The sequence below is a fragment of the Rosa rugosa genome, chromosome 3, assembly GCF_958449725.1.
Source record: "Rosa rugosa chromosome 3, drRosRugo1.1, whole genome shotgun sequence".
Classification (NCBI taxonomy): Eukaryota; Viridiplantae; Streptophyta; class Magnoliopsida; order Rosales; family Rosaceae; genus Rosa; species Rosa rugosa.
Genome location: NC_084822.1, coordinates 43,811,826 through 43,834,620, shown reverse-complemented (window position 1 = coordinate 43,834,620; position 22,795 = coordinate 43,811,826). Strand labels below are relative to the sequence as shown.

General features: G+C 38.7%; 1 protein-coding gene and 3 long non-coding RNA genes across 7 annotated transcripts; 2 read left to right on the top strand and 2 right to left on the bottom strand.

Annotated features, from left to right (window-relative positions):
• The first annotated feature begins 1,007 nt into the window (after positions 1-1,007).
• Positions 1,008-2,767, top strand: LOC133737774 (phospholipase A1-IIgamma-like). The gene is made up of 3 exons (XM_062165273.1): positions 1,008-1,158; positions 1,548-1,981; positions 2,174-2,767. Exons 1-3 carry the CDS (start codon positions 1,008-1,010, stop codon positions 2,765-2,767), a joined length of 1,179 nt encoding a protein of 392 aa, XP_062021257.1.
• Positions 2,768-7,795: 5,028 nt separating this feature from the next.
• LOC133736702 (uncharacterized) lies at positions 7,796-9,234 on the bottom strand. Its single transcript, XR_009859669.1, has 4 exons — positions 9,128-9,234; positions 8,533-8,694; positions 8,372-8,433; positions 7,796-8,030 (listed from the first exon to the last, which is right to left on the bottom strand). It is a non-coding gene; the product is annotated as an uncharacterized LOC133736702 (long non-coding RNA).
• Positions 9,235-11,385: 2,151 nt separating this feature from the next.
• On the top strand, positions 11,386-17,289 carry LOC133735952 (uncharacterized). 4 transcript variants are annotated; one of them, XR_009859364.1, is made up of 7 exons: positions 11,386-11,812; positions 14,714-14,841; positions 14,968-15,038; positions 15,717-15,767; positions 16,331-16,410; positions 16,495-16,606; positions 16,807-17,289. It is a non-coding gene; the product is annotated as an uncharacterized LOC133735952 (long non-coding RNA). The 4 variants fall into 4 exon arrangements; XR_009859363.1 differs by having other exon boundaries at positions 16,298-16,410; XR_009859361.1 differs by lacking the exons at positions 11,386-11,812; positions 14,714-14,841; positions 14,968-15,038 and having other exon boundaries at positions 15,057-15,767; positions 16,298-16,410.
• Positions 11,872-14,367, bottom strand: LOC133735951 (uncharacterized). Its single transcript, XR_009859360.1, has 3 exons — positions 13,785-14,367; positions 13,034-13,109; positions 11,872-12,100 (listed from the first exon to the last, which is right to left on the bottom strand). It is a non-coding gene; the product is annotated as an uncharacterized LOC133735951 (long non-coding RNA).
• Positions 17,290-22,795: the final 5,506 nt, after the last annotated feature.

Here is a 22,795-nt window from a genome sequence, read left to right as displayed (position 1 = left end):
ACCTCAATTCTTTTTCATCGGCGACAAAAGTAAAATATTATTTGGAGATTTTGCTTATTTCTTCTAAATTAGACTTATGATATATATGCTTGCTTCTCGATCTCTGTATGCAAAATACAATTCTTTTTCATCGGCAACAAAAGTAAAATATTGCGTGGAGATTTTGCTTTCTTCTGGATTAGACTTATGATATAGTGCTTGCTTCAAGATCTCTGCGTGCAAAACAGAGTTGTGATGATAAGCTTCAAACTACGATTATCTATATTCAGCAAGAATTTATACATAACGTTTCCTTGAACCCCCTTTTACAGCGTACCCTGTGACAGTTTGAAAAACTGATAAAAATGGTAACCTGCAGTTCCCTAAGCTGTGAATGGAGAAAACGTCTCAACGTCTGACATTTTCAATCATAGAAAACTGAAGTAAATCCATCACAGTGAATACGCATGCAGTACGTAATGAATGAAAGCAGTATAGTTGCTGGAGCTAGAATTAATTCGGGGATTGCATTCAACACATCACAATAATCTGTTTTTCTTTTGCTACCAATTCAATCCATTGCTGGAACAATTGATGAAAAATATATGGTAACAAGGTCGTACGTGGTGATCATGAACGAAATATAGTTGCTGGAGATGGAATTAATAATTCTCATTAGCCTAATAATAAACTGGGGCAGCTGTGCGTCCTGAACCAATCACATTCAAAAGGGCTAGCTGTCCTTCCTGGTAGCCGGCCGAGTCTGAGTCAACAATTCTATTCTAACAAAAAGGAACGTCATCGACTCTCTTTCCATGACGTTTTCTTTGAGACGTCATTCATTAATTCAAAGTTATCAGTAACTTTGTGGTGTAGTGCATGCATGAAGCATGCATACGCAGAGCCTCTCAGCTATAAATACGAGTGCTAGGGCAGCAGTGAAATGCACACCAAGAATTAATACCAATCCTTTCTTTCGAGCAATTGGTTCAATTCTTCTTCAGAAAACAAAAACAGGTGTGTGCGTCATGACTGACTTTTCCAAAAACTGGGAAAAACTGTCTGGTGACAATCTCTGGAGTGCTCTAAAAGATCCTCTCCACGTCGATCTCCGCCGCTATATCATTCATTACGGTGAAAGGGCTGGAGCTATTGACGATGCTTTCATTGATGAGACAAGCTAGTGTACTGGTGGGTATGAGATACCCTCATTTACAACTATTTGAATAAAAATTTACAAGTATTTGAACCAAAATTACAACATTGAGAACAAAAGTTACCATATTCATTTACACTATTTACATATAGTTAAACAAAAATTACAACATTGACAACAAATTTGTTCAAAAGCTTGTAAAAATGTCGTAAGAGGTGTAATTACCATTATAAGAACTAAGATTACAACATTGACAACGAATTTGTTCAAAAACTTGTAAAATGTCGTAAGAGGTGTAATTACCATTATTAGAACTAAAATTACACAAAGTAGGACTCAAATTACAACTTTGACAACAAAATTTGTTCTCACTTTTGTAAATGTGGGTATGAGATACCCACCACTACACTAGAATTTCCTTTCATTGATGGCAAGCTCGTTTCCCCGATAAATCCCCAGTCCATCGGATATCCTCGATATGCAAGGAAAGATTTATTCGATAAAGTGGGATTGGTGAAAGGCAATTATCGACCCACGTACATAGTGGAGAAATATGTGTATGGAGCACCAAAACTGCGATGTCGCCCATCCTACCTGTTGGCTTACGTTGCGGTGTCAGACAATGAAGGAACTAAAGCCTTGGGGAGGAGGGACATTCTGATTGCCTGGAGAGGAACCAAGTTGGAGGCTGAAGTTGCTGTCGACAAAAACACCGAACTACGCCCGGCTCCTAAAATTTTTGGAAACCAGTATGCCGGCGCTATGGTGCACGGTGGTTGGTATGATTATTACATTAATACTGACGTTAGGACCCCCAAGAACCAACGAACTAGTTGCCAAGATCAGGTATGTATTTTTCTTTTTTCTTTGTTCAACTTCAGTCGATCCATCAGTTCCTTTTTCTACCTAGAGTTTAAATTCCATTCATTTAATTTATAGCAACATCCTGATCACATTCAGCTTGAAATGAATTATGTTTCAATAGAGAGACATTTCCTAGCTAGCTAGAATCACAAATTACTTGCGAACTATTTTCAGGTTGGAGAGGCCGTTAGAAAACTGATAGATCAATACGGTAACGAGGGTCAACAACTCAGCATTACTATAACTGGCCGCGGCACTGGTGCTGCATTTGCAATTTTAAATGGGATGGATATTGTTTGCAACAAACTCAATTATCCTACAAAACAACCCAAGAGCCCATGTCTGGTCACGGCGATTGTCTTTGGCTGTCCCTTTGTTGGAAACGAAGCCTTTAAGAATGCGGAGAACGATGAGACCATGTTTCAGATCTTGCGGGTCACAAATGAACCAGATCCAGTGACTAATTCGGAGCCTTCTCCGGAATATGAACATATTGGAGTAGAGGAGAAAATTAACACAGTCAATTCGCCCTACTTGAAGAATCCAATAGATACCGTACATGAGTTGGAGGTTTACTTGCATGGGGTTGCAGCGCACCCAGGGACAACTGTGGCATTGGAAGATATCCGCCGTACAGTGATGGTGAACAAAACATTGGACGGTCTTAAGGATGAAACTATAGTCCCCCCCATCTGGATTTTAAATAAGTTCATGGTTCAAAATGAGAGAGGCGCCTGGGAGCTGAAGGATGTTCCCGTTGATGTTTAGCCTAATCGTCTTTGAACGGAGAAGAATAGCCGCCATTGGAATTTGAAGACCATGCATGTTTAGTAGCCATGCCGCTTTTAATAAAGTGCTGATCGTGAAGCGCTCTGGTGTTTAGAATAAGGCCTTCTTCCTTCGGTTGGGTTTGCTTTGCTTTGGTATTGTATGTCTCTTGGGATATGGGTCTTCGCTAGAGCCTCTACTCTCATTTTTTTTTTCTTTTCTTTAATTTGTGTCTTGGTTGCTTGGAGTTTGATGATTAGCAATCACTCATATCAATAAAGATCTGTTATATTCTCGTGTTTGGTGGTATCTGTGTTACTGTGTACTACCGCAGAACATAATAACAACTGACTAGATAACATTAAGTGAAGGGGAATGCTATATACACACTCAAATGAGTGTCTGTTAGCCAATACGAAGAGACAGAATGTGTTGGCTGTTTTTAATCTTTGTTATTTTATTAAGGATCACATAGTTGACAAATGAAAAACCGTCACATAGTTGAGTGTGGGCACACACTCAGCTGAGAGTGTTTATAACACTCCCCTTAAATAAACTAGTAAGAAATATGTACATGCCAATTCAAATCTTTTTTCTTTTTTTTTTGAATGAAGGGCTGGTGTAGCTGCCCTCAAGCCTTGATTAATTAAGCTGGTGAATACAAGGGGGGGACATTGAGCCTAAACCCCTGATTACAATAAACAACTAGAGTATGTCCCGAAATAGTATCAGGAATCTCTACAAAATACTTGTATTCTAACAAGCACCAACTAGCAAAGAGTGCTCTAAAGGCTACTCCATTTGCTTTCACATAGCAGTGACATAACAGAAAGATAACTCGATATGTAACTCGATTACAACGTAGCATAAGTACCCGCTTTAGCACAGCTTTCCTCCTATGTTGCCGGCAGATGATAAATCCGACGACACTTAGCTTCATCCTGCCACTAGGCGGTAACGACCATTTGACGAAGCCAAAAGCTCGCTGCCAACCTAGAGCAACTAAGGCACATTGAGTGCATAGACTGGCACAAGGCCCTACTAGTTCTACACAATAAGTGTAGACTCTTATTTCACGCCAAAGGCGCGAACTAAAAGCATAACTGTAGTAAAATAAAACATTATTAACATAGCTAGGACTTATTCCAACAATGAAAACTGAAAAAATAAAATAAAACAAGACACTAAGACCAACAAACGCCCAGGAATGACCCAACACGTGAGCCCAGGCCCAAGCACTACTCAAGGGAACAAGAAGACCACGCTGTCCCACTGGACAAGCACAGCCCACTTCTTGCATAGTCACCACCAACACACTACCCCCTATGCCGCACCACCATCTCCGTCGGACCACCCCCACCATCGCGCCACCACCTCCCTTGCACCAGCGAGAGGCCTCCCACATCACGACCATGAACCCACCAAGATCCAAACTCGGTTGACCACCAGATCTGCACCAAAGCAAGTCAAGCATGACAGCGACTAGGAGATCACCCAATCTGAGCCTTGCCTCCGCCAATCTTCCTCCACCAGACGATCGGAAACCATGTCGCATCAGAATTCAAATCTTCTTAACTGGTCATGGATTGCCAAAAAAAAAAAAGGATTTTTCTTTTAGTTTTTCCAATCAAAATAAGATTTTTAATTTTTAAAAACACAAAATAATAATCAAATTAAATAAAACCTAACCGGCCTAAATCTTCTTTCTTTCTTTGAAAAAAAATGAAGATGGAGAGTTCTTTTTTTTTTAGAATAAGAATCCTTTATTGAAAATAACCAAGATTACATAATATGAGAATGATCAGTGGTGGACAAGAACTCCCCACTCTGCTCCCTAAAAACCGAACTAGTTACGGGTCCGTCATCCAGAATGACATCCATGAGCCAAAAGAGCCCAACCCCTAACCACCTATTTCGCCCAACCTCACAGGCTACAGATAACCCCGAGAAACTCGATAACACCCCATAGACAACCGCCAGAGAAACCAGCGCCCTCTTCCACACCGCGTCCCAATGAAACCAGACCACGTGCAAGGATCGCTTGTTAGCACATTGACCATAAGATAAAACTGAAATTAAACCAACTCGTCCCCAGGAAAGACACCACATCCATGACACATCAATTTGACCCAACCCTAGCTCAAACGAGTAGGGACCAACTATTGACCAAAGTAAACTAACCAACAACCTAACTAAAACCAAGACTCTAACCAAAAGAAAATAGTCGCCGCCACAGTACTCCTCACCCTTGTCGTCAGATGACCCACCGGCAGGCCACCACCGCAGTCCCATGTCTTCAATCTCCCCAAGTCGAAGGTGCCTGAACCATACAGCAAACCACAACAAATCTATCACCAAGAAATCGATGAAAGGCTCACCATGCCTTGCCTCTGCCATGCCCACCACCTTGAAAACCCAGATCCACCACAGCTGCCATCTCCGACTAGCGACCCACCGTAGATTAGAAGTCAGCGCCATACGATCCATGGTATACCGCTGCCATGATCTGGCCTCTGACCACTTTCTCCACGCCGACCACCACCCATCCGACCTCCACACCGACGATGCCATCTAAGAGAAGCGAAGAAAAGTACCCAACCTTGACCAGCAAAACGAAGAGCAGAGTAGGACCCCTGAGATCCCAAGACCCCGTCCGGCAACACCCGCCACTCGTCAATGAAGCAGGGAGCCACGGCCGACGCGGGGGCGCCGCCGGACAGGCTGACAACTTTCGTTAACTCTCTCCAACCCTAGTTCTGTCCTATTTTATCGGTTTCGCAGATACCAATCACTTGGATGTTTTAAACAGTACCAGGTTGGGATTGAAGATGGAGAGTTCTATTCATACCTATCTCCTAAAATGTTATTTGAACCTCCTATATTTTTTGAAAGTTTTTAAATTCAAATTTGCCCTCTAAAAAAGTGAACAAATTGAAAATTAAAAAAGATGAAATAAATTCTACACCTTCACTTCACCCTCCTTCCCCCTCCCTCATTCTCTCGCTGCAGCCATATATAAAGAATATTGGCAACTTTGATTAGAGCAGAATTTGCATAAACCAGTAAGCATGAAGGTTATGTAACATTATATGGTCATGTCACATTAAATGGTGGGCGGGTGCATTAAGATAGCAAGCATTCAGATTTATCAAGAAAATATGTATCAATTCGATTTTATGATAGACTTCTTTTAAATGCGATGGATATTGTTAGCAAGCCATTCAATTATCCTACAGGCCACAAAATGCATGCAACATAGAAGAACCCTGTGAGCAAAGAAGAAAACATGAGGAGATTCATAGTAACAAATCTGGTTTTTGCTACATGTTTATTTTAGTGTGTTCCGTCCAAAATTTTGAAGGAAAAAAAAAGTAACAGGACGTCAACTAAATATCCAAGTCTCGATCACCATTTCAGGCTGGTCGTCATCCAACTCGAAATAAGAGCATCTCCAACAGTAGGTATTATTTTGTAGTTAAATATAGGTAAAATTGTGAAATATAGCTATTGATTTAACAATGTTGCTCCAGCAGTAGTAGCTATTTATAAATAAGGGCTAAATATTGTTTAGTCCCTAAACTTTTGCTGAAAAAACACTTCAGTCCCTCGCCTTGTAATTTGACATGTTTACTCCCTGTTCTTTCAGTTTTACACCTAATAAGTCCATTCCGTTAGACTCCGTTAAATTGTGCCGTTAACTCCCAATTTTAAGGATAAAATTACTATTATAGCCCTGACTTTCTCTTTCTTTAATTTTTTTAATTGTTTTTATTCTTCTCTCTTATTTTTTTCTTCTGATTTGCACCAATAAAATTACTAATTTTTTTAATTGTTTTTATTCTTCTCTTTTATTTTTGTTTTCTTTAATTTTTTTAATTAATTTTTGTATTCTTCTCTTTTATTGTTTTTCTTCTGATTCACACCAATAAAATTACCAATTTTTTAAAATTATTTTTATTCTTCTCTTTAATTGTTTAATTATTTTTATTGTTTTCTTCTCTTTTTAAAAATTACTATTATATTCTCTCCCTTCTGGTGTGAATCAGAAGAAAAAAATAAAAGAGAAGAATAAAATAATTAAAAAAATTAAAGAAAAAGAAAGTCAGGGCTATAATAGTAATTTTATCCTCAAAATAGAGAGTTAACGGCACAATTTAACGGAGTGTAACGGAATGGATCTATTTGTTATGATTATTTTTTTCTTCTCCGCCTCACCCAAACACCCAATAAAATTAGTCATAACAAAAGAAACAAGGGGTGGAATATAATAGTAATTTTATCCTTAAAAGAGAAGAAAAAAATAAAGAGAAGAATAAAAACAATTAAAAAAATATTAATTTATTGGTGAAAATCAAAAGAAAAAAAATATAAGAGAAGAATAAAAAAAATTAAAGAAAGCAAAACAAAAAGAGAAGAATAAAAACAATTAAAAAAAAAAAGGAAGAATAAAAACAATTTAAAAAATTATAGAAAGAGAAAGTCGGGGCTATAATAGTAATTTTATCCTTAAAATAGAGAGTTAACTGCACAATTTAACGGAGTCTAACGGAATGGACCTATTGGATGTAAAACTGAAAAAACAAGGAGTAAACATGTCAAATTAAAAGGCGAGGGACTGAAGTGTTTTTTCAGCAAAAGTTCAGGGACTAAACAGTATTTAGCCCTATAAATAATATACTATATTTTATCCAATCATAAAATGACATGTGGACAAAAGAGGAGAGAAGAATATAACTTTTGGTTTAGCTATGCATGATTCTCTAGCTAAATATAGCTAGCCAATTTAGCTAAAGCTAAATTTAACTTAGCAATAGCTAGTCTGTTGGAGTTGAATTTTGCTTTAAAAATAATTATATATAGCTAAAATTTGAATTTAACTAGTCTGTTGGAGATGCCCTAAGTCCCTACAGTTACTTAAAAAAAAAAAAAAAACTAATTTGTTTACTATTAATTTTTCCATCAGCTTCATAAAGAATCAAATGTCAACATTGGCGCACCTTTCTCACTGAGGTTAAGTGATGGACTATATATGTAGGACTAGATTTGAACTTTTGAAATATCAACTAAGCTGCTTATTATTCTAAAGGCTCTACCTATTGTAAGTACTAGTGAGACAGTCTGCGCTTTGCTACGGGTGAGTGAAGGCCCATTTCGCTACCATTTTCTCTCTGTATATATGCAGCTTCTTCTTCTTGTTCCACTACTTGGTTTTTGAGATGACCTTTTCTTTTTTCAAACATTTATGTGTTTTCGTTTCCAATTCCTGCAAAATTGCAACTGCCTTAGAATTCGAAAGGGCACACACAGAGGTATATATTTCTAGTAAATACTTAATCAAACACAACTGGAGAATTAAAGATGTATCCTTTTGCATCCACTCATTTATAGAGTGCAATTTAGTATGAATTTGCGGAAATTCTACTATGGACCGCAGTGCAGGTTTGAACAAAAAGCTATCAAATAATTAGTAAATAGATATATCAAATAAATTAACAGGGCAGTACTAAGATTCAGCAGGAATAGAGAGAGCTTGCATTGTTGAACTGTAGTTAGGGAATAGTACATACAGACCCAACAAAAGCATTAATTAGTTATGAAGCTTACCTTGCAAGTTGCAACTCCTCTATACTTGGATACACCGGCCTCTTGAAAAGCCACTGCTTCTCCTGCAAATACACAAAAATAAAAGAGTCACGGACTTGAAATGTTTACAACAGTTAAGGTAGGCTGCTCAACTACTTATTAATTTGAAGATGAATAAATACCTTCTTAGAGAGACCGAGTACTCTTCTTTTTGTTAGTGTTCAATAGATCAATTTCATTCTCATACACAGACACCGGAAAATTTGTAAAAGTTGATGTTCCCCACTACTTGAGTCCTGCCAAATCATATGCTCTTGCTGCAGATTATTCTTCATCATAAGCCCCTGCATATACATTTCGTGTTAGATGATTCAAGATGACATTAAGAAAGCTTAATGTCAACTGGTGATTAATTAAGAAAGCTTAAAGTTTGTCAACTGGTGTCTGAGATGACATTACAGATTGCAAAAAGGAAAAAAGAATACGCCACAGAAGCTTAATTTGTAGGAACACTTGATATGTTAAGAAAGTCAACCTGCAGACTAACTAATTGATTTGCATACTTAAAGGAATCATCGTGTTGAAGAAATGGATGTATTTAGCTTTTAAGTGAAGAGATTGAACCAATTTGTTAAGAGATTGAACCATTACTAAACTGGTATTCAACTATTTTTGTCTCATTCTCCCAATACTTCTCATTTGTAGTCTAGAAAAACAAAAACAATGAATTGTTACGAGAGAGAGAGAGAGATTCCAAAATTGTATTTGCCACTTTACCTTGTGTCTTCCCAAAGCCAAGGTTGTGATGCAGTAGAGCACATGAAAAACTGCTAGCAAAGAGACAAATACATGGAGCTGGTGAATCCCATATGCAGATACAATAAGCCATATGAATGCAGAGTTGGAGCTTTGAAAATGTCTCATATGAAGGTCCATAAATAATTACCTTTTGATCCACACAATAAGCCAGAGAGTTTGCATATCTCTCCTGAAATGGTTGCCTAATGTCACACGTCTGGTAAATCAGAAAATCTAGCTGCAATAACCATCAGTGATGCAACAACTTCCTTACATTCCTCAGGGCATTCCCTGCTACGACAATCAGACGCTTTGGAATCTCTCAACAAATAGGATATATATCGGCCTGAAGAAGACATATTTTTATCATAAGACTCAAACCATAACTTGTAAACTTAACCACTTAAAAGGTTGCTAAAAGGGCATGAGATAACCACTGCAAGTGGCCTAGTGGTTCTTGCCTAGTTGGGTGTGCTCCCCAACCTAGGTTCGAACCCCGAAGCTGTCAAAGTGGTCAGGCACTGTGCTGCAATGCACAGTTGGAGCATTTCACATGCGCCGAAGGGGTTTATCTTGGACCTAGGAAGCCTTTGGGTTCCCCTTGATAAAGTCAAAAAAAAAAAAAAAAAAAGGCATGAGATATTCCTCAATTTCATATTATTTGGTATTCGAAATCAGCAAAGGGCAATGTACATTATTGCACATTCAACATTACCAAACTGAACTGACCCAGAAAAAATGCCCATTGTCAAATTACTAATTTTTTTTGTTTTGCATCCGCAGTTCACCAAACTAATTTCGTACAGCATCATCAAATTCATATTCCATGCTTTCCATATGAAAAATTCATAAGACTTGAATCAAAGGCCAATTGAGTAAAAGAAAAAGAAAAATTGAAAGGGTATGTCAGCAATCCACCAAGAACATCCCTTCTTCGTCTCTAGGCTTTCTTTCTTCGCCAGCACCATACATGGTTCTTCCTAACAAATTTGAGAGAGACTTGCATTGAAACCCACGGTTACCAAAGAGACTGGCCCATAGTTTTGAAGCTCACCACACAGCTTGTGAGCCTCCTTTTACAACAATTTTTTTTTTTCTGGTGATATTAGAGGCAGAGCATGAAGCCATGAACTATATATTGTGTCCTCTCTCTCTCTCTCTCTCTTTTTGTTGGCAGTAAGTATCCCTTCTTACTATTAACTATATAGTCCGCTAAATAAGGTTGGTAAGGTTGGGTTGGTTATAGGAAAAATTGTAAATTGTAGTAAGGTCTTGACTGGGTTGGTTATAGGGAAATAGGTTCAGGCTTTCTTTAAGCTTGAACTGGATTGTACCATTAACAGGAAATGGAGAGGAACAAGATAGACATATAGGTCTTCCTCCTCTGTATTTCTAAACTATATGCATGCCTTCCTTTTGCTTGTGCCCTCACAGCCAAAACTTACAGGTGAAATTGTGGAGAAATTGTGAATATAATATAAGAATCTGGGAATAGAAGAACCCGTGAATAAGACCCATGGCCCGCATGCTGGTTTCTGTCATTACCATTCATCAATACTCTCTCTCTCTCTCTCTCTCTCTCTCTCTCTCTGCATGTACAACAGAACACGAACAGAGTTATAATGATAAGCTTCCAATTAGATTCAACGTTCAGCAAGAACAATCCATCAGACGTGTCCTTGATATATTTTTCGTTTTTTAGAAGAAAGAAGGAATTGCATTGATAAGCAATTTAGATAAGTACATCAGTTATAAGTATATGGGACAGTCGTTGTGACACGTCCTCAAACCAAACACGAAATGCAGGAAACAAAAGTGCATTTTTAGCTAACAAGTGTGCTGCCTGATTATATTTTCGTGGGCAATAAATACAAACAACTAAAGTGACGAGATGAAACAATGATTTCTCCTCTTCTAATAGCATGCTCTCTACAGACCAATCTAAATCATCTTTAGCTAAATCATTAACGACAGTTAAAACATCAAACTCCAAAATTAGCAAAGAGACAAATACATGGAGCTGGTGAATCCCATATGCAGATACAATAAGCGTATGATCGAGTAACTTGACAGAGTAATATTTTCTTTTCTTGATACGAGTCACTTGGGTTTCTCAACTTGCCAAATTGACCCCAACTCTGTCGATCAGATGATATCTAAGCTAATTAATATGTCCCTAGAGAATCTCTCTATTCAAATATCTTATCTAAGTTTATGGAACAAAACAAGAAACAACGTTGTTTCTACTTTCTACAACAAAATGGGGCTATAGGACACCAATTTTGGGCACTCTTCTGAATTGGTCTGTATGTTCAATAGTTTTGCACCGTTTAATTTGATCGGTGACTTGTAATGAAGATGCCACTGACAGTCGGTGGCCCAATGCTCACATTTGATTATTGGTATGTTTGGTTACAAATATTAACGGGTTTGCCCCCAGTTTTCATCCCTTGATCAGCAAAAGAGCATGGGTCTTCGTTTTTTGGTCAGAGATGAAAAGAATGGGTAATGGCAGGAAATCCAAAAATTATCGTTTTTTTATTCACCCAATATCCACAACACACACTCGATCACTTTACCAAAAAATGACCTGGCTCTCTCGGAATGAGATTGGAAGGCTGAATCTTCTCAGAGACGTCGTCCATATTTGGCCTCGGTCACCAGGTGTCACGCCCCGAATTTTAAATACAATTAAAATCCGAAACATGAATTATACAACTTAATAGAATAAACGTCCTGAATTTTTTTCTCACAAACAACCACACTTCACACCTCTCAATATTACAATAAATCAAATCCTCAAGTTAATTATTACAACACACTCTCACCAAATCAAATTGTAAGGCTCAATGAGCTTAACTCACCTCACTATTACAAATGCTGTAAAACTATAACAAATACTCTAACCCGCTCGATCACCGCCCTGATTCTCCTGACCTGCAGGATTACCCGCTACACCGTTTGAATAGTGTACCGGGATTGCAACAATACAAACCCGGTAAGCTTTTTGCAAAGCTCGTATGAGTAAATGAAAGGATTGCACGATTTAAAGTAACCAAATCAACTCATGCATAAATTTAACTCAAGTATTTTCTTTGCATAATAATTGAAGTGTACAATGTCACTTCAAGCATCAATCAACTCACATCTCAACATGACTACTCAAAAACAAACAACTGTTTACTCAATATATACTCACAGGCTTATGATTTATTTATATAAATCATCCCATGCAGTATATTATACTTACAGGCTTATGATTAATTAGATTAATCACCCCATTCAGTATATCATACTTACAGGCTTATGATTAATTATATTAATCACCCCATTCAGTATGTCATGTCATACCCAAGGGCATATGATAACTCGTTTATCCCCCAAGCAGTATGATGGCAGACAGACTAGAGCTCTAACTGTATCGTAAAGTGTCACCTAGGCCAAGGTTCACCTTACGAATGACTGCTTTTCTCAATTCACTCGACTCCTCATTTAATTCATCTCAACGACTCAACTATCGCACTTTACTCAATTACCCATTATCATAGACAACACAACATCTAAGATAAATCACATATTCCAAGGGTAATGCTCAAAATATAACTCAGTAAATCACACCATCCAATATATATTCCACGTAAATATATATATACGTAGTCACCCACACAAGAGTGACCACTAATACCAACTATAGTTCACATGCAATAAAATCTAGAAATTCATTTTTATAGTTTAAATTCATTTTACTTACCTATGGACCGTAGTCGATCAAGTCCATATAATTTAAAACAAATATTTATTTTCGTAAAACAATTTCCACAATTTCTCAATTAAATAAAATCACCGAATTTCGGTTCGTGAATGAACCATGTGCGATTTACTCACCTCGATATTCCCGCTGCGTCTTCAATTCAACACAATACACACCGAAATCGTTCACCCAAGGGAGACCGTCAATCACCTAATCACACATGACCTTAACTTAGCCAATAGCTCAAAAACATACTCAAACGACAATCCAACGGTCGGATCGAAATTAAATGATGATCCAACGGTCGGATCCTCACGGATCGCCTTTAGGATCACCCCCCAAAAATCATCACGAAGATCCAACGGTCAGATCTTCCTGAATCGTCCTTACTAACATCTTCACAAATTTATACAAAAATCCGACGGACGGATTCTCACGAATCGCCTCCCTAATCACCGTTTTGCATTTATACGAAGATCCAACGGTCGGATCTTCGCCCATGACCACACAAAGCCACTGGGACAGTCATAAGATCATCGTATCAAAACTACAAGTCCATCTGACGGTCCTAACTTCACATATCACAAATCTAACGATCGAAATCGATCGAAACTTAAAAATTCATAACTTCATCATACGATATCCAAAAATTATGAATTATATATGCAAACGATCGTATCGACACGTAGAACACAAAAATGGACAGAAACTGTCCTTGGGGTGTCCGGAGGTCGCCGGAAACCACCATCACAGTGGCGGCACAGCCACCCATCCGAAGTCAAAATTAGACAAAACTCCCAACATCAAAGTCCTTCAACTCAACTCCAATTTCACTTTTCATAACTACACCAAAGTCAGATTATAAGCCAAAAAGTAGAATTTTACCTCGCAAGTTTTGAAACCCGAAGAACCCTAGTTTCCCAATCTTCAAAATTCGATCACCCCGGATCAAATCGCTGCAAGCCTTCTTGGGGATAGCTTCTACTTCCTCTGGGCTAGAAAAGCCCTCAAAGAATTCGAGCTATAGTGGCCGGAGCTGGGAGAACCAAGGTGGCGAAGGAAGACGATTTCCAGCTCGGCTGTGCGGCTTCTCGGTCTTCTAGCGGCCACCACGATGGTTATCTCAAGTCGATGTCTTCTGGAAAGTTGTAGAAAACTTCACGGTGAGAAAAATTGCTTTTGGAATCAGGTCGATCGGAGGCCTGTAGAGGAAGATATGGCCAGACAAAGTAGAGCCCAGAAAAAGTGGGGAAGAGCGATTTCGTCTCCGACGAGGCTCTCTTCTCGACCTTGTCATACAGCTCGTATTTCACTTCGATTTCTTCTACAAACTCGTAAAGGGGGTCGAGACCAGAAAAACCCACTTTGTTTCACATCAATCGGTGGCCGGATGAGGAAGAACGAAGGTGACGAAGGGAGGGGGTCGCGGCTGGGCTCGGGAGAGAAATGGGGAGAAATTTCTGGAGTTCCAGAAATTCTGTCCTCATTTGCAATATTCGGATTTTTTTTCATATTTATAGAAAATCCCAATTTTCAAATATTCGTAACTTATTCATACAAACTCCGAATATTACGTTCCATATGTCCACGAACTCGTATCGACGCGCTCTACAACTTTCATGAAGGAAGTTTTCCCAATTTCCCAATGTATAAAAAGTCAACTCCTTTGACCCCCCTAAAACGTTCAGTTTTCAAAATAAAATCGCTCGAACTAATTCCACACTCCTCTAAGCTTCGTACTCGTGTCCACGACCACGAAATCATTTCCAAAACGTCATCGGAAATTAACTTGAATTTTTCGGGTATTACACCAGGGTCTACAAACCACCATCCGTTGCTGTGATCATGGCTGGAGGGCTGTTGGAAGATATTGATCTGAGCATGATGATGATCTCAGAACTTTCGGGGGTTTCCGACACCCAAGAGGTCTGAAATTATTATTGTAAGTTCCAATTTTCATTAGATTACAGTTGAAGATATCTAAGATTATTGTAAGTTCCAATTTTCACTTTATCCAACCTAATTAATTAAATTCTGCTTGTAATTTATCAATAAACCCTTGATTTAGGTGGCTTACTGGATATGCTACCAATTGATCTTTGAAAAATGGTCTCCTTGTTATTCATAGTTGCTGACTGAGTAAGCAAAAGAATCCTTTTTTATAGTTTGATTCTGATTTAGTTATGTATTTGGGCACTACCTAAGATATATTAGTACGGTGCTTCAAGATTTGGTTGCTTTCAATTCTGTAAATGTACTTACTATTTGATTTTTCTTATCAAAAATTTGGTTTTGTAGGAACAATTAAGGTCTGATAGTCGATCACTGTCAGGCATAAACTTAATGCTTTATGCCTTTATCATGGTTCCTTTAGGTTTCTGCTGCATTGTAAGTTATGCAACAATGGTAGTTCTGATTTGGTAGTCATGTTCTCTGTTTCAATATTTCACTCTTGGATTCTAGGACTTTCTTTTTGTTTGCTTATATTATTGTTCTTCTCTCCTTTATCACTGGCATGTTGGTTAGTACGTTTTGTATCCTATCGTATCTTTTCTTACATCTTTTTGTGCTTCCAGTTTGTCATCCTTAGTTTATTTGGATGGCTAGGTATGTTTCAGTGGGAAGGTTTCAAAGTTCTTCTGACTTGAAGTCTTGACTAGTGAGCATCTGTAAATTATGAGTGATTTCTCTTTGTTACAAACCCAAATGCAATACATTTTATATTCAAATAAATACTACTTGTATTATATTCCGTTAGTGTGAGAAACCATACAAAAAGCAGTCTTCATAGCTCTTTGTTTATTCTACTTCCTGCAGCGAGTGAGAAACCAATCAAGGAGAAGACATGCTATTACTTTATTTTTGAAGGTAATACTCCTCCCTCTCTTTTTTTTCACATTAGTAGAGGATCCAAGGGATTTTAAGTTTCAGAGCTTGCATGTAATGTCTGGCATTTTACTTTTGGGATTACTAGTCATGACACTTATATCCATATATCATGTTTGTCTAAAATTGGTTCCGTGATGGAAACTACTGAAGCTATGAGAATGTGAAATTGTGTTCATTGGGCTGTCATGGGAAACATGCACCATGCATACTCCTGTTAACTTTGTTTCTTTGTTATTGACAGTGGTGTATCTCAGGATTGTTACATTTCATTTGGGTTGGCAGGATGATTGCAAGTTCTCATAACCTGAATATTTTCTTTTCAGTTATTGAAGCAAAATTTAAAGTAAATTCCTTTCTTATGAATATATACTTTTAGACTTTTGCAGTGAAATAGCATAACTTGTTATATTCTTTATATAGAATCTAAATGCTTGTTGATGGTTCTTTTTAGTTTATATATGATAAAGTGGTATGTCGTAACCTATTTACATTTGCGACTTCAATGACAGGCCTTGTGGTAACTATTGTCTTTTTCTTATCAGGTTACTTTTGCCTGATCTGTTCAACAAGGCTCTTCACCATACTGGTTTTGGTTCTATCAGCTCATTGTTTTCCATTGAAGGTATTTAGGTTTCTATTGAATATATATTGTATTTGGCAGTTTGTTGTTGAAGTTTGTAATATCTATCTTTTCTTTGGTATTCAGATATGTCTCAGCCTCATTAATTAATTCACTCCATTTAATTGATTTTGTTGCTCATATCATCGAGAAGGAAATATTGTTTCCAATGCCATTGACATTTGCGGATGGGATCAAGGTAAAACCAAATTATGGTGTACGAAATAAGTGAACATTGTTGGCATTTTGCTTCTGCTTTTGAATCAACTGATAGTGTGACAATGAGGTTACTTTATTTATCACTATTTCTGGAAACTTCATATGTGAAACCCGATCAGTTTGCTATTTTATGTTTTCAGACTTTAGTGTGTATATTTGTGAGTTTAACTTATTGTACAGGTGTTTTAGGAATTTCTAAACAAGTAGCTGCAAGGTTAAGAAAGCTCCTAGCTGGGCGGAAGTTGAAGTGATAAGACGAATTGGAGAAGGAAATACTGAATGTTAGGGTTAACATCAGAAGCTACATGAGAGCTAAGCTAAGTATTATTGTTCTTCTTTCTGTTTTGATTCCTTCAGAACACACGTGTTCCCTGAGAACTAAATTAGGTAGCTTTGCTTTCTATTCTTCTACAGTTTCAAGTATGAAGAGGCATTTTGACGAGAAGACGTACATGTTAAATAAGTCATTTTCCATTGTGCAGTTATGACAACTATGGAATACAAGCAAAGTCTCTCATAAGTGTTTCTAGAGGTTTTTCATTTGCTGTGTAATTGCTGTAATATGATTATACAATCCAAAACATGGGGCAGGCCAGGGGAAAAATGAAAATTTATAAAATAAATGCTTGATTTTGGCGCCAATTAAACTGGCGCAATTTTTTTTTTTTTAAATGTTGTTTGGTTTTCACACCGATACATCAGTTTATAATAGTGTAGAAAATTAATAAAATCAATGAGTTGACATCAGATGTGTCAGTAACATCCTTTAAATGGGCCATGGCGTTCTCAGTGGAAAACACAGCACCAATGCTAGAATGGTGCTGTATGCTCTATAGGAAACCCCAATTAAGGGCACTGACATAGTGGCTATTCATAGTGGCTGCATACTGGCTATTCATGGTTTTGGTGGCTAACGAGAGTATTTGACACCCTTAATCGATGGCGTCCTATGCTTGTTTTTTAGTAGCGAACTAAATAATTTCTCTTTAATTAAATATCAACTAAAGCAAAACAGAACATTTTGCCCTATTCTTTTTTTAGGTTTTTATGGTAGAATACAAACAAGAGGCTACATACAAAGAGCCACCCCTACAACAACTCAAACCTAGCTAATTAAAAGATCAAAATACAAAGCATTGAATTGAAACTGACAAAGACATAGATGAACTCCAGGATTCTATTTTGCTCTACTAATTCAGTGGACAATCTAGAAATTTTTCCTCTGTTGTTAAAAATAAACGATCGATAAAAGAGCCATATATATTCTAAACGGATTAAGAGGTCTGCATGCTTACTAGTTTGTTCAAGATTTGTTGAACACTTCCTATAAATAAATGAGGTCCCCAAGAACAAGATGAAATATGCTATTTGAGATATAAAAAGTTGGTACATACGTGTAAACATTGTCTAAAACAATTTGAAGTTAACTTGGTCGTCCGCCAATAATGGGAACTACTGACTTTACCAAGAATATTGCCTTCTTGATTCTACCCAACATTGCTTTCTTGAGCCATATATCAATGTACATTGCACTAGTTTGCTTTAAAGCAAAATGATCAACGAAGCATAAATCTCATCCTATCACAAAAGAAAAAGAAAGATGAATCTCGCTAGAAAGCCCCGCATATTCGAAAGATTTAGATCATCAAAAGAAACCCACATAGGATTCCAAAAAAGATCGATGATTTAGAAGAGCAAAACCAAATTAAGATGACCATGTAGCTCACCATCAAGGGTCCTATACATGTCCTACATGCCTACAGCTTAAGAGATTGATCTGGATTGCATGGTTGCTGCCAATCTGCCATATGCAGGTTCAGGCCACGCATGGCTTCAAAAGGAAGAGAATCCTTCACAATGACATTTTTAACCATGTGTATTACATAATTAGAAGCAAAGGGTATTCGCCAATTTGCGTAAGGAAGGGGACAGAATGGACAATTTGCTTGTGACTTTAGATTTGGGTTTGGAATAAAGATGGTTAAGAAAGAGAGAAAAGAGAGGAATTGAGGGCCTTCCAAAATTCCCTCTTGGTGGGGTTTTGGGTTGGGCACTTTCACTATATACTAGATAGGAACTGCCGAACTGGAGAGAATAATAATAATAATAACCAAAGAAAGAGAGACAGAAAGGGAGAAGAAATCCTCAACTATATTATGGCACACAAGAATTGATAAATCAACATTCTAGCTCCAAATAATTCATCAAGGCATGCCAACTCGATAAAATAATTGCATGCAGATAGAGAGGCTAAATTATTAATTAGGTTAGTCACCCAAAAATCATTGTATGGTTTCAATTATTATAGGTTCGACAATAAATAACATGATTTTATGAGAATGTATGAAAAATGCTATTTGCACACAACTAATTAATTAGTTACATTACCCTAAAATCTCTCTCTCTCTCAAACCAAGCTTGCGGCGGCGCGGCATCCTCAGCTCTCGTCTGACGACACTCAGGCGTCGCCTCGTCGTCGTTGTGATGCTGCGGACGGGTGATGATTGGACTTACGGAATTGCTCTCCTTGAGGTTTTACCAGTGGTGGTTTAGACCTATTCAAATTGAGCCAGCTCTATGGCTAGTCATATGCACTCTTTTCAGGAAAGGCATGGGCGGCGACGACGGTGGCTATGCGGAAACCTTTCTTGAGGGCGGCATGGACGCTGAGACTTGTTCCTGTTTCGGTTGCAGGGTAGTACGTCTTCGTCCTCTATTGGTGCTCAATGGAGGTTTTGTTTTTCTTGAAGCTGGATGGTGGTGACGTCTCATACGATTCGTGGTAGCATATCTCGTGGGTGTGCGACGTGGAGGCAGGCTGTGGAGATTTGGATGGGTTTCGGCCTATCTGTTAGGCCTTGGATTGGGTTGTCCTTTAGGGCTCGTATTTGTTAGTTTTTTTTTACTTTCTTACTATTTCCTATTGTTTTTAGGTAGCTAGGCACTCTTTTGTGCAGTTATGAATTTTACCTTTAGGGTTGCTTATTTACTATGTTACTTCATAGTGTGTAGGCTTGTTTTGAATAAGTGAGCATGACTTGTTAAATTAATGGTCATATCCTATGTATCACTATAGTGTTTCTTCACGACAACTTCTTGTCTATCTGTAGATGGTAGCAGAAGGATATGTAATGGTCATTCTGGCATTACCTTTATATTAATGAAAATCTCTATGATGCTTTTACTCCCAAAAATTAATTAAAAATAAAAATAATAATTAGTTACATTAGTTCTAAAAAGAAAACTAGTTACATTAGTTGAGAACTTATTAGAAATTTTACAGGACACAGAGAACCCTCTCTCTAGAACGCATAGAGGAACCCCTCTCTCTAGAACACTGTTGGCTGCGCAGATGCCTGTCCGGGGTCGGCGACGGCCTTTGGCCTAGCCGGCGCACGTTGGGGGTGGCCGGACGGATAGTTTAGTTTCGGAGACGTGCTTCCGACTCGGAGGTTAAGATCGGTGGGCGTTCTACTGCCTCTCTCCCGGTTGCATGTGGTGGATGCGTCGTGGCAATGGGACGGGATCAGAGTGGGCATGAGTCCTTGCAGGGGTGGAGGCAAAGTCTGGTGATGGTCAGCAGTTGGCCGGCTGGGTTTGAATGTTTTGGTTGGTTGGCTAACAACGGTGGATCAGACATTGGTTTCGACTCAGGCAGAGGTGATTTGGTGTGGATCGGGATCACGGTCACTCCCCGTTGGTCGGGCGGCGATAGGTCATGCATGTTGCAGATCCGACGCCACTGGTTGGGAGGCGGAGGTGGAGGCGCGGCGAGGCAGTCTGCGGCTTGGGCTGGGAGGGTTGGGTATGGCCCATCTTCTGGTCTGACCTTCTGGGTTTGGGCACTGGCTGTGGGCCTTTTTTGGGCTGAAGCTTGGGTTGGGGTTCTTTTTGGGCCTTGCCTTGTGTTTTTTTTTAAGTTACTTTACTTTTGTCTTCTCTTTGTTATGGGAACCCTAAGTTAGTATTACTCTCTAATTTTGTTAGGGAACTACGCACTTTCGTGCCTCTAGCAAATCCTCTAGAGTAGTAACGACGGAGGATTCTCGAGATAAGGGCAAAGGGAAGCTTTTGGTTCCCAGGTCTCCTTGCCTAGTACTTGAAATTGCGTCTTTACTATTTGCTTCTTAGTTCTCTCTAGTTGTACATCAATTAAAGTCTCTAAGCGACTAGGTTTACTTTTCAAAGAGAGCCTTGTAGTGAGGATTTGATCTCTTGTAGGTAGGCTCAATAAGTGAGCGCATGTGTTAGCAGTGAGGGTCACCTGTCCTTTGTTTGGTAGCTTATACCATTTATGATTTTGGTGTAAGACGACATTTGATGTATGTGCCTTCTGGCCATGGATAAATGAATGAAGTTATCTTTTCCTCAAAAAAAAAAAAAATTATAAATTTTATATTTATTGTCGGTGGGTTGTGGTTTGTAGTTATTTGAAAGTTGAAACAATCGATAATAGGGGAGAATTTAGAGCACTTGCACCAACATGAATAGATGGCTAGATAACATCAAGTTGACTTTTTGGTTATTAAAAAAAAGGTCCTTGACCCAAAGCACCAAAATGAGGGAAAATTATCCCACTTACCCCAGCAAATGATTTTTATTCTCACTAACACAATTTAAAGAGAAATGACAGATATACCCTCAGCCTAATTACTAAACTACAATACTGCCATGGTATTCTCTCTCTCCAGTCACAAATCACGATGCACAACTATCTTCTCTTCACACTCCCCCATAGCCATCTCCACTAACAGAGCCACTGCGCTGAGTCCACTACGAAAATGGACTCGCCATCTTCATCTTCTTCCACTCATCAACCTCTGCTCTGAACCTAGCCATGGCCGCCTTAGTCGGCGCCTCCCTTATGGCCGTCTCCGCCTTCTACATCCACAAACGCAGCGTCGACCAAGTCATCGACCGCCTCATCGAGATCCACCGCAAGCCGCCGTCTCGCGTCCTCTCCGAAGACGACGAAGACAACGAAGATTACATCGAAGAAGACGAGCAAAAGCTGCAGCAGCACCGAGGGGTTGGCTCTGACCGCGACACTGTGATCGATCGGAAAACGACGTCGTCCAGGTCCTTGGATGAGAAATCGATTCACGGCGGCCGGAAAGTCCATCAGTTGCAGCAGCTGCCATGCTTGACCTTCTCGCTTCTCTCCCGATTCTCTCCATCACCTTCATATTTCTGCTCTGTTTTTAATAGTTTTATAGTCATAAGAATACCATTTCATGCATAGAGAAACGTATTAAATCATTCTATTTCTCTATGCTATTAGAGTTTTATACTTGGATTCGATGTCTATGGTTTTAAAACTGGAATTGTTAAGCCGTTAATTAATAGATTAGTTTTTGTATTCTTTTGGACAAGAATTGGGAGGCGATCACTGATCATGTAGCCATTATTTTATTGCAGGAAGAAGGTGCAGATCAATGCAAACACTAGAATAATCTTAAGATAGAAAGAAAGATATAATAAAGTAAGCACATTTCTGGTCCTATTCTGGATCTGAAATGATTCTGTTGGTTTTGTTTATCATATTATTAGTATCTGGGTGCTCAAATTATTATTATTTTTTGGTAAAATTTAGGCAGAAAGCTGGGAAGGAAAGAAAAAGGTAAAATTGGGGGGGGAATAGACCCCTCTATTGGGGGGCAATAGACCTTTATTGCCGTCTATTGGGGGGTAATAGGCGTCTATTGGGGGGCAATAGACGTTTTGAATTGATGTAATCTCCTCGTTTTTTTTATTTAATCAAAGTTTTATTTGTGTAGTTTTAGGAAGATTAATTACCATTTTGGTAATCTAAACGTCTATTGGGGGCAATAGACGTCTACTGGGGGGCAATACATGGCTGATAGTCGTCTATTGGGGGCCGATAGACGTCTATTAGGGGGCAATAGATGTCTATTGGGGGCAAAAAAACTTTCCGGTGAGATTTTCAGCAAATTCCGGTGGGCGGCAGCCGGTGACCGGAATCTGGCGACCGGTGACCGGATTCCGGTGAAAGTTGGCTGGATTCCCGCGGCCGGTGACCGGATTCCGGCGATCGGTGACCGGATTCCGGCGACCGGTGACGGGCTCCGGCGAAGTCTCCTATGGTTTCTCTCTCTTCCATTTTCTCTATCTCTCTCTCTCTAAGTAACAAAGAGGTGAGGGGTAAAAT